The following is a 12,474-nucleotide window of genomic DNA, read 5'->3' as shown; positions in this document are numbered from 1 at the left end:
CATGTGGCTATGCTTTTGAAACTGTGTATTTTAACGTTTCTGGACTGTCCCCATTTACTTCCATTGTAAGTGCCTTACTGTATCTGCAATTTTTAAATAAATGAGAGACGACTTCAGTGAATTTTTGTGGAAATCAAGATTATGCTACAAATGCTGTCTTTTGAGCTCAACTTAAATTAAACCCGGAATACTGTCTTTTTTAAACCAGGTTCACACTTTACGAATCTGTACAAAATTGTCAGTCTTTGATCGTTTAGTGTGACATGTTCACAAACAGTCTATTCCTTTGACTGTCAAAAAAAATGTCCATTTTCTTCATTGCCTTTGTGATGAATCTTGGCAGTGCCAGAAATTTTGCAGTGCAGTGAGACTGCTCCTACGACAGCCAGATGAGATCAAACACCCAGTCAACACTGTTAATTGGGACAATTGGGACCAAAATCTTGACTACGATGTGTATCATACCTTCTGACATAATGATGCAGGGTGCCATGACTTATACCCAAGATCTCTGGGATCATATCATACAGTTTTACAATTGTAAAGGACTGTAAAAATTGTATAGTGTGCACCAGGCTTTAGTGGCATTAAATCTTTAAAAGAAAGCCTTGTCTGAGGTATAAACTAAATATAAATGAGCAGAATTGCTTTTTCAGCTTTGAGTCCATGTTAGCCTATTATTGTGGTTTAAAGTATGTCATATAAGCCTGCCACTAAAGGCACACTAAAAAATGTTATTGGTTGCTTTGTGTGTTAATCAGTCTCTTTCTATCTAAGCTGATTGATTTTCTGGCCTCTCAGATCACTAGAACAAATACATCAAGTCAATGTAAATAAGGCTTACAACTACAAGTCAGTGGAAAACTTGGCTAGTGTGACACCAGCTTAAACCGTCTGTTTCTCTCTCTTCCTCAGTTTACTCCAGAGAAGCTCACGGTAGTCAATTTTAACGTGGTGTGGGCCATGTGTGCCGTATACATGTTTCACTGGCTCTTTTTAATTAATCTGTTTTGGGTCACATATGACCACCTCTACACTGATTTTCCCATATTAACTCTCATGTGTCATGATCTTGTGATTTGAATTTTCTATAAATGTCTAATGTAGAGGTGGCCATTCTCAGCTGAAAGCACAGCAACCTCTGGGTTTATTTACAGTACACTATACATCTTGGTTGTTAAGCAATGACAAGCTGTTCCATGGTGAGAAACTGCAACACAGAGGCATATAAACAAAGAATTTGTTGATTGATGCTTAAGCCAGGCTGTTATGGTGTACTGTATTGGACATGCTTTAAAGCTGCATTGAAAATCTATGCACAAGATCTAAATTGTAATTGAGGGTTGCTGTTAATTTCATTTATTGCCTATATGAAGAAATTCTCTGTAAGATACAGTACCAGGCAAATGTTTTAACACCTACTCATTAGAACTGCAACTAACGATTATTTTGATTATCGATTAATCTAACAATTATTATAACGATTATTCGACTATTCGGTGATTGTTGCAACGATTAATCATTAGCTCTTAACCGATTATTCAGCTTGTGTCCTGACTTAAAAGGTTGTATTAAACATGCTTACTAACAATAAAGAGGACAAAATCATCTTTTAAAAATACCTCTAAATGACATTCACTGAATTAAAGAAAAAAAAAATACTTTATGAAGTTTAATTCAGTAAAGAAATTCACTGCACAAAATCCTATTGTTATCAAGTGTTTTTGTCTTGTTTTCCATTTAAAATTGTCTAAAAATCCTTAAAACAAGATACATTTACTTGAAAAGCAACATATAAGATATTAAGACTTGCTTTAAGAGAATGTATCTTAAATAGAAATGTATTTTGTATATAAGTGTATTTTTTCACTTGGTTATACTTCTGCAAGTGCAGTAAAGACAAAATATACTTTTTTTTTTTTTTTTTATTCATTATTTGTTACTATTTTCCACACTTTAGTTAATTGTGAGTCATGAAAACTACTGTATGAAATTGTACAAACAGAAGTATGGGATTATGCAGTAACCATGAAATATTAAACAAATCAAAACTATCTTATATTTTAGCATCTTCAAAATAGCCTCCCTTTGCCTTACAACAGCTTCGTACACTCTTGGCATTCTCTCAACCAATTTAAAGATGCAGCCACCCGGTTTGCTTTTTGTACAGAAATGAGTGCAAAAACAACTTGTATCTTGAGTCAGGCCCGAGTAGTAGAAATCTGGGCATGCAATGACTTTGAGTATACTCTTCTGACCGCAAGCGAACAGATGCTTGTGATACTCTTTTTAGTACAGTTGATGGCCGGCACTGACGATCCGCACAGACGAGGACCACGTCCACGAGTCGAGAAAATCTTGGCCGCATGCGGTCAGGCCCTGCAGACTGTGCTGGTGCCGAAATTTGCGTCATGCATACTGTGCGAGGAACGATCAGCAACGCTGAAAACCGAAGTATACTCAGCCCTCAATAACCTAATTTCAGCATAAAAGTGTTTTAAGCATAAGCCTTTAGATCAAAAGGTTTTTATGTTTTTGAAAGAATGTTTCAGGTTCAGTACTACTTAAGCTCAGTCATCAGCAACATGATTTTTAGTGTGATAAAATCAGAGAATGACTAGCGTTACGGCGTTTACCAGATTCCAGGGTTCACTGGCTTTTCATTGTCATGACAACGAAGATAAGGAGAGTAAGTGATTTTATAACACAAAAATCATTTTAACACATATATCATTTTAGTCGACGTTATCGACAATAATTTTAGTTGTCGAATAGTCGTTTGATGTCATGAACATGAGATCATATTAAACTCTAATGATGACACGTGAGAGAAGCACTGCAGATCACACCTGACTGAGGAGAGGAAGAATTACACAGTTCACAGTCCAGATGCACTCTAAACTTTCCAGACAGCTTTAGGTGATGTAGATCGCAAAGTATGAGGGAATTATAATACAAAAACACAAAATAAGTAAATACAGAAGCACTCTCATTGTGGAATAAGTGGAGCTGGAGCTGCCGCTCCGTTGAAGCAAGACTTGCATGTTGAGCATCATTAAAGAAACAGCGTTACATCTTTAATGCAGTTATATTTAATGTGTTATAGCTTTAATAAAGTTCAAATAATACAGAAGCAGGTCATGTAAATAACTACAAACTCCCAAATTGGCATTTCTCTGTGCGGTAAGCACCTCTTCTATGAGTTGTGCGAAGTGTCCCGATCTAAGGGGGAGAGATTGAAACTGCACCCGGCTGATGCACACTCTGTCACGGGGACGCTCATCTCTGCACGCTTGCTGCAGCTGGATTATAACGTGATGGCTCACGACTTATTTAATCATAATATATGTGTGACTGTGCTTTTTTATTGTGAAAAAAAAATTGGCAATACACAGCTTTATTAATGAGAGAGTTTTGTTTTTTGTGAGTTAAAGTTGGATTGAAGTGAACAGAAAGGTGAGAGTCTTCGCCCCATTATACACTGCAATAAAATACGTTTTTGATTTGTTTTTGTTTTGGCTTGTTTTCCAAAATAAATATCTAAAACTCCTTTAAAACAATGTACATTTACTTTAGGAGCAACACTGCAGAAGAAAAAACTGTTATCCGAGAATGCTGAATATAATATTAAAAATACAAATATTTTAAAATATCTAAAAATCCTTTAAAAAAAAAAGATGCATTCAGCTGAGAAGCAGCATATACGATATTTAGACTTGCTTTTAGAGAATAGATCTTGAATAAGTATATTTTGTCTTTACTGCACTTGCAGAATTATAACAAAGTGAAAAAATCCACTTATATACAAAATCCACTTATATTTAAGATACATTCTCTTTAAGCAAGTCTAAATATCTTATATGTTGCTTCTCAAGTAAGTGTATCTTGTTAAGGATTTTTAGACAATTTTAAATGGAAAACAAGACAAACACTTGATAACAATAGGATTTTGTGCAGTGAATTTCTTTACTGAATTAAACTTCATAAAAAGTATTTTTCCCCCTTTAATTCAGTGAATGTCATTTATAGGTATGTTTAAAAGATGATTTTGTCCTCTTTATTGTGAGTAAGCATGTTTAATACAACCTTTTAAGTCAGGGCACAAGCTGAATAATCGGTTAAGAGCTAATTATTAATCTTTGCAATAATTGCCGAATAGTTGAATAATCGTTCCAGTAATCGTTAGATTAATCAATTATTAAAATAATTGTTAGTTGCAGCCCTACTTGTGGCAATACTTTTGAAACTGTATGTATTTGAACATTTATGGACTGGCCCCATTCAGTTCCATTATAAGTGCCTTACTGTGATTACTGTAATGAGTTAATAATTTTTTGGTAATTGAAGGTGCTGTAAGCGATTTTGCCATTCTGAAGCTTCACATGACTGAGCCATTGAATTAGCCATGCCCCCTTATTCCAAATCCCCGCCCTCCAAAGATAATTTTATATACAACACTATGAGAACGAGCACAGTGATTGACCGGTGAAAAGCGTCAGTGTCCGCTGTTTACATAGTCTACAGCTGTCACAGAGATATCTGAGATATCTCAGGACACTTATTTCACTCAAATCTTTAAGGGAGTAGGACTTTTTTTGCATACTTTTCCATGATAATATCACTTACAGCACCTTTTAACATTTTGAAATGCTGTTGATTGAGCTTAACTTGTATTGAACCCAGAACATTCCTTGAAGATCATGAGAAACATGCATTCACTTTTGACTGGTACTGTACCTCTCAAGAAATCTTTAAACTATGCAGCTATGTAACATGCTTGTTGTGTTTAAGTAGAACAATTGTAACTGGCAGTATAATTACCTTGGTGATCAGTTGCTTCATTGCAGCTTTTCCTACTGCAGAACTGAGCTCTTGCACCATGGGTTCTCAGGTTCACGTCTATGTCTGCTTAGCTTGTGGTGTTGGAGGTGTGTCTGAGTGTGTTTTATGTGAATGACATCATCTCTTTGCCCATCTCCTCAGCCTGTGGACTCTGAGGGCTTTACCCATCTCCCACCTGAGCAGCGCAGGAAACGCTTGCAGCAGAAGATCGATGACATCAGCAAAGAGCTGCAGAAGGAAATGGATCAGAGGTGAGCCACACAGCTACCATCTCTCCGACAGCCATCACTATGACAACCAGCCACAGCTGAATCCTCAGGGTTACTGGAGTGTCTGGGCTTTGTTTACTGATCTCTTCAGGTCTTTGAGCAATCAGTGGTGTTGAGTGTCATGTGTAACTGTCTCAGTCTGTTTGTCTTTATCTCTCTCTGTCTTGAATATATTTATTTTTCCATGCAGTGAGGCTCTGGGAAAGATGAAAGATGTGTATGAAAAAAACCCTCAGATGGGTGATCCTGCCAGTTTGGCCCCTCAGATCACTCAGACATCACAAAACATGGAGAGACTGAGAGGAGAACTCGGCAAATATGAGGTTTCAGTTTCACAGTCTCTGTAAATCTTTATATACAGTTGTGCTCTTAAGTTTACATACCCCTTTTCTCATAAGTTTACATGCACCTTGCATAATCTGATATTTTTTTAAATTAAGACTTAATAGTTTTTTTTATTTAGTACTGCCCTAAATAAGAAGCTGCATAACAAGTATTTTAATACATTCCATAATATAAATATAATAATTGAAATTACACAAAATATCTGGTTAAAACTATCACAAAAAAAGGATGCAAACAGTCATTTATGCTCGGATGTAACACATGATGTTCAAGGAATATTATAGGTTCAATACAAGTTAAGCTCGACCCCATTTGTGGCATAAGCAACAAGCAGATTTCTCACACTATAATCATGTAGAATAAAGATTTTATCACACTATAGTCATGTTAACACACATAATATTTACGTCCTGTGCCTGTGTACTTGAAAATGTGTGTATTTTTAATGTGTGTAGTTTTTGGACTGGCACTTCCATTGTAAGTACCTTACTGTAACTGCGATTTTTAAATAAACACGGCTTGAGTCGTCGATGAACACGTTCATTGCGATTTTGCGATCATTTTGAGTTTTTTCTAATTGCAATGAATATTTAAGAAGTTGTTGCATTTCATGTTTATAATGAATATTATTTATTTTTGATCATCTGAGTATCTAGAAACTTCTGAACTCAACAGAGTTTTTTGTATTTCAAGGTGCAATGGGAAATCAAACTAACTTACCTTATTTCTATAGGGCAAGTTATAAAATTCACGAGTAAACCACTTTATTGATTTGGGACTGTGCTTCTATAGTAAATATGTTTGTTCAGATATTGTTTTTCTTTTTATCAGACTCTTAATAATTTAGGAATCCTTGTGATTCTAGGAATATTTGAAGCCAAACCAGGCCAGTTTGTTTCCTAATATCAAACACCATCAGAACAGGAAATATATTCCAATACACATGACTTTCTTCATCATTTATATTCTACATTGTAACCTACTTGCCCTTGTGTTTACCATAGTTAAGACCATGGATTGCTTCTCAGTTGTTAGTTAGGTAGTCTTTCTTAAAAAATAAACTGTTATGAAAAAACAATAGCCTAAACACGTGTCTAAACTTTAATACATCTACCACAGTTGTAATGAAAGAATCTATTAAGGTTTACTGTGGTAAATGTTAGTAAGGGTGTTGTGTAGATGTGAAAAGTCTTGTAATTGAGGCTGGTGCACCTCATCAGTGCTGTTCAGAATGTCAGTGCTGTAGTTGTTTTAAATGGTTGAATTGCTCCATAGCGCTTTAAAATAGTAAATTTTCATGTAGAATTCAAATAGGTCGCATGAGGTTTGTTATGTGCTATGATATCGAGGGAAGCCCAGTTTATTCACATATGTGATCTGCTCTGCGCTATCCTGTTACCGGAGGTCGCATATTGAGGAACGCCAGGATGACACGCGCACACGTGCTCCAGTTTACAGCAGTAGGATAGAGAAGAGCTCATCACTTGCGCGAGAGACTCTTGGTGGATCGCGTGACATGCAAGTGATACCAGTCTTCAATCACCCCGTGCACATCCGCGTACCACATGAGAAGCATACTGATTTAGCACTTATCCATCTTGCTTGGTGCTTTATCTCTTAAAATTTGATTCGGTGGCTGCCGAAAAATTTTCAGTGCAGGAAAAATCCTGGATATGTAAACTTTCAAACAGGTTTGTAGTGGTAGTGTGTAGTGGTAAATTCAGTTATTTTGTCTTGTGGAATAAATGTCTCTTATGTCAGATCATGCTTCATCAGGGCATTACTAAAAAAAAAAGGTAATAAATGAACAATGTTAAGGTCGCTCTTGTTTTTTTTGTGTTTTTTTTTTTTTTATGCTTATTTGATGGTTATGTAACCATATCAGCAGAACTGTACATGTAAACACAACACACAACTTTGTTTGTTGTAGTCCTGGCTCACAGAAGCAGGGGGCAGAGGAGACTCAATACGATACTCGACTCACTCTCTGAACAATAACGGTGCCCCTAACCACAACAGGTAAGTTTTCTTTTAAACAAAGTAACCACATTTGCATGCACATCTTTTTCTGATTAAGGTCCGGGTTCTGGTAAATCCTTTGTTCCTAAAAGAGGTATAAATGTTTTACTGGCATTGTAACATTCCTGTATACATACAAATATTCCAAATACAATAAGACATGCACACTCATTTCACTTGTTTGTCTTGTGGAAATAAATACTGGAGATGCTCGCTATTTTTAGTAATTCTGCACAGTAATCTAAACACCTCAATAATTCTCATTCCTCTCTTTGACAACAGCACATAAGAGAGCAATGAACTGCAAAATGTAGGTCATGAGAATCTTAAGTTGCTTTCACCTGTTGTATAAAGATTTGTATTGGTTTGTAAAAAAGAATGTTTTCACCTTAAAATCAAAAAAAAAAAAAATCAAATTGTCTTAATTAAACATTACTTGAAATGACAAGTTTTTGGCTCATAACTCAAATAGCTTATGTTCCTTGAACTTGTTTTTGTTAAAAATCTATAGACTTAAGATTTTAAGTTTTAATAACTCAAACTGTTGAGTACAACAAGTTGAGGCTTTGGGGAATACCCATAATGCCTTGCGCTAGAATTATTTAGTCATTTTTCTTTGGTCAATGGGAACATACAGTATGGGGGCATTTAAATAGTTGTTATTAAGAATTCTTAGAGGTTTTAGCTCTTTTGTAGTATTATGTTGTTTTGTTGCAAATAGTTGTTTCATGTGATGTTACCATTAAGGTGATCTGTGTTTGATCAGTTCTTAGTTCTCGATGTGCATGTGCAACTAAAGTATGTGTCTGTGCATTTCTGTGGAGAATTACAGAGATAGTTCACCCACAATTAAAATTCTCATCATTTACTCACCCTCGTGCTATCCCAGATGTGCAAGACTTTCTTTTACAGAACACAAATGAAGATTTTTAGAAGAAGATTAAGAAGATTACCTTAATATCTCTTTATGTCCATACAATGCAAGTGAATGGGTACCAAAATGTTGATGCTCCAGAAAGCACATAAAGGCAGCATAAAAGTAATCCATAAGACTCCAGTGGTTTAATCCATATCTTAAGAAGTGATATGATAGGTGTTGGTGAGAAAAAGATCAATATTTAAGTCCTATTTTTGCTAGAAATTCTTCTCCCTGACCACTAGGGGGCGGTATGCTGGAAGAATGTAAATCACCAAAAACAGAAGAAGAAGAACGTGAAAGTTAAAGTGGAGATTGACTGAGCAGTGAGAAGAATTTATATTAAAAAAGGACTTAAATATTGATCTGTTTCTTACCCACACCTATCATATCACTTCAGAAGACATTAATTTAACCACTGGAGTCTTATGGTTCACTTTTATGCTGACTTATGTGATTTTTGGAGCTTCACAGTTTTGACACCCATTCACTTGCATTGTATGAACCAGAAGAGCTGAGAAAATCTTCTAAAAATCTTCATTTGAATTCAGCAGATGGAAGAAAGTCATACACATCTGGGATGGCATGAGGGTGAATAAATTATGAGAGAATTTTCATTTTTGGGTGAACTATCCCTTTTATTTAATAAAAAGTTTATTTAATGATTGACCTATAATTAGTTAATCTTTATTTAAGATGTGTTATTTTATTAACTAAATTTGAGTCCATTCAATTCAAATTAAGTAGAAACAACATTTTAAATTGCAAATCTGAGTTAGGTCTACTTGCATCTAGTTACTTTAACTTAAAGAGTTAAGTTCATACTATTTAATCACCAAGTTAAGTGAACTAAATTAAACAAATTTTGGAGACACCATTACTCAATTCAATAGAGGGAATGAGTTTACTCAATCAAGTAGTCAACTGATTAGGATTTTCAGTGTGGATAATCCGAACGACGAGTTTACATGACACATAATTCTGATTACTATGCCAGCTGTCTAACTCCGAATTCTAGAAACAAGAATTATAGGATACATTTAAAAAAAAAACTTTTTTTTTTTTACATTTATGCATGCATAGTCAGAATATGACCAAATTCCAATATTAATCTGAATTTTCATGTGCATGTAAATATGGTCACTGTTTACTGGTCTTTCTTTTTAGTCCGGTAGCCCTCTCAGATGACACTGACCCTTCCCAGGCCATCTACACAGAATTTGATGACGACTTTGAGGAAGATGAACTTCCTATACCTATTGGTCAATGCACAGCACTCTACAATTTCCCAGGTATAGTTATACAGATCCTTATGTACTTATGAATATTGTACCCACCCCATTTTCTCTTACACTCACCTCCATTCTCTGTCTAAAGGCTCCAGTGAGGGGACCATATCCATGCAGGAAGGGGAGGTTCTCGCTGTAGTAGAGGAGGATAAGGGTGACGGATGGACTCGAGTGCGCAGGAACAACGGAGACGAGGGCTACATACCGACTTCTTATGCTACCATCACCCTAAATAAATGACCTCCTTTACCTTCACTCACTGCAGCAGAGATGCACTATACCAAACACTATGAGTAGCTTCACATTACCACTCATTACGGCCCAACATGGCTTGCTGCTGCTCTCAGAACGAGAATTTAGGAGGAAATACTGCACTACACCCTTCCCCTAAGGATAAGCGAATTTCTCAGGGTGTGCTTTATTTGAGTAAATGAGCTGTTATTTAACATGCATGGAAAAGATGTAGCAGGGTGCCATGTACTTGAGCAACTATAGCTTAACAGACACATCAGTTCCTGTGGTGGCTAACTACATGGTGACTTTTGATAGCATTCTGTCTGTGGATCAAAAAACTGCTTTTTTTATATTTTGTCTGAATGATCCACTCAATATGGCCTCCACAAATATCTTCCATCTGCACCTAGATAACATGATTTCGGGTCTGTACAGGAGCAAAAATCCCGACCATCTCTGCTGACAGAAATATAGCAAAAAAGCAGCAATTTAACGAAGTATTTTTTCGGAATGGCCAAAAACATTTTACGACAGCAAGTCTTGAAAATGCTTCCGTATGTGTGCAGTAACAATGGTTTGAATACCACATCTATGAGTTGATAAGACCTAACATTTTTGTGAAATGAAAATCATGAACAATTCCACCCAAGTAATATTAAGTAGTTGTCATAATTGTCTTTTTTTTTTCCATATAAGACTGTTCCACAAATACACACGATGACATACTCAGCAGTACAAAATTATGACAATCAGAACCTTCTCAGAATCTACAGAATAAAGCCACAGTTCTCAAATCTAAAAGTATATAGTACATAAATAGTTTGTTGAAAGAATATAATTTATTGAGGATATAAATACGTTTGTATATTAATTGATAATCACATTTATATAAGAGGTAAACTGCACACGTTTGCTATTTCATATAGATTAACAAGATGCACAATGTACTTGTTACTAAGACAAAATGACAAGATTATTTTAGACAACAGAAACAAAGTTAGGATTTTCATATATGAAATAATATATTTTAGCATAACACCACTATTGTCTTATTAGCTTTTTATTCTTGAGGAATAAAGATAGTATAGTTAAGAGTAGATTTCTAAGGAAACAAGCTTCTATGTTCTCCATTGTGTTTGTCTTTGATGGATCCTAAGGCAGAACTGTTAATATTTGGCTAAGTCAAGGTGCCTTCAATCTTGTTTTTTGTACCATATTCAGAACCCACTATTTTATTGTCTTAATAAATGTCCAGCACATTTTCAAGTTGACATGATGTCATGTCTTTTCTCGTGTGTTTTGTTCTACTCTACTATGGAAAGAGATATACAGTACTGTGGAAAAGTATTTGCCCCATCCTGATGTCTTCTGTTTTTGTGTATATCTTATCCTAAATTGTTTAAAAAATTCAAACAAAATCTAACATAAATCAAAGGCACTCAGCGGTTAAGGCTCTGGGTTACTGATCAGAAGGTTGGGGGTTCAAGCCCCAGTACTGCCAAGATGCCACTGTTGGGCCCTTGAGCAAGGCCCTTGACCCTATCTGCTCCAGGGGTGCCGTATCATGGCTGACCCTGCACTCTGACCCCAGCTTAGCTGGGATATATGAAAAAAAAAAAAAGAATTTCACTGTAAATGTGCAAAACATATAATGTGTGATAAAAAAATAAAATGAATTATAATTAATTACAATTAATAAAACAATTCATTATAAAATTAAATAAAAATGTTTTCCAATACCAACTGGGCCTGTGTGAAAAAAGTATTTGCCCCCTTAGTTACTAAATCCCCAAATCTATGTAACTGCATTCATAATGGTGTTCAGCTGGACTAGACACACCCAGGCCTGATTACTGCCAGCCCTTTTCAATCAAATCAACACTTAAATATAACTTTTTCAGCAGCATGAAGTTGGCTAAAAGGTCTCAGCCTGTAGCACACTATGCCAAGGTCGAAAGAAATTTCAGAAATTATGAGAAAAAAGGTGATTAAAACACATCAGTCTGGGAAGGGTTACAAAGCTATTTCTGGGATTCCAAAGAACCACAGTGAGTCATTATCTCCAAATGGAGAAAATTTGGCACAGTAGTGATCCTTCCCAGAAGTGGCCGACCTTCCAAAATTCCTCCAAGAGCACAGCGACGACTCATCCAGGATGTCACAAAAAAGCCAAGGACAACATCCAAGGAACTGCAGGCCTCTCTCGCGTCAATAAAGATCACTGTTCATGACTCCACTATCAGAAAGACACTGGCCAGAAATGGCATCCATGGAAGTGTGGCAAAAACCACTGCTAACCCAGAAGAACATTAAGGCTTCTCTGGATTTTGCCAAAACACATTGATGATCCTCAAACCTTTTGGGAGAATGTTCTGTGGGCTGATGAGTTGAAAGTGGAACTGTTTGGAAGACAGGAGTCCCGTTACATTTGACGTAAATAAAACGCAGAATTCCACAAAAAGAACATCATACCTACGGTCAAGTATGATAGTGGTAGTGTGATGGTGTGGGGATGCTTTGCTGCTTCAGGGCCAGGGCGACTTGCAATAATTGAGGAAAG

The 12,474-nt window shown here is 36.0% G+C and overlaps 1 protein-coding gene across 2 annotated transcripts in view; it reads left to right on the top strand.

The window, feature by feature from the left end:
- Positions 1-11,185, top strand: part of trip10a (thyroid hormone receptor interactor 10a) — a 58,522-nt gene extending 47,337 nt beyond the window's left edge. For both annotated transcript variants that reach the window (XM_051714859.1, XM_051714860.1), the window contains 5 exons: positions 4,984-5,093; positions 5,302-5,434; positions 7,387-7,475; positions 9,559-9,683; positions 9,769-11,185. In XM_051714859.1, coding sequence (XP_051570819.1) covers positions 4,984-5,093; positions 5,302-5,434; positions 7,387-7,475; positions 9,559-9,683; positions 9,769-9,920 — 609 coding nt within the window. In that variant the 3' untranslated portion in view covers positions 9,921-11,185. The remainder of the gene's footprint in view (positions 1-4,983; positions 5,094-5,301; positions 5,435-7,386; positions 7,476-9,558; positions 9,684-9,768) is intronic.
- Positions 11,186-12,474: the final 1,289 nt, after the last annotated feature.

The sequence above is a fragment of the Myxocyprinus asiaticus genome, chromosome 13, assembly GCF_019703515.2.
Source record: "Myxocyprinus asiaticus isolate MX2 ecotype Aquarium Trade chromosome 13, UBuf_Myxa_2, whole genome shotgun sequence".
Taxonomy (NCBI): domain Eukaryota; kingdom Metazoa; phylum Chordata; class Actinopteri; order Cypriniformes; family Catostomidae; genus Myxocyprinus; species Myxocyprinus asiaticus.
Note: the sequence above shows the minus strand (reverse complement) of the source record. Positions and strands in the feature narration are given on the sequence as shown.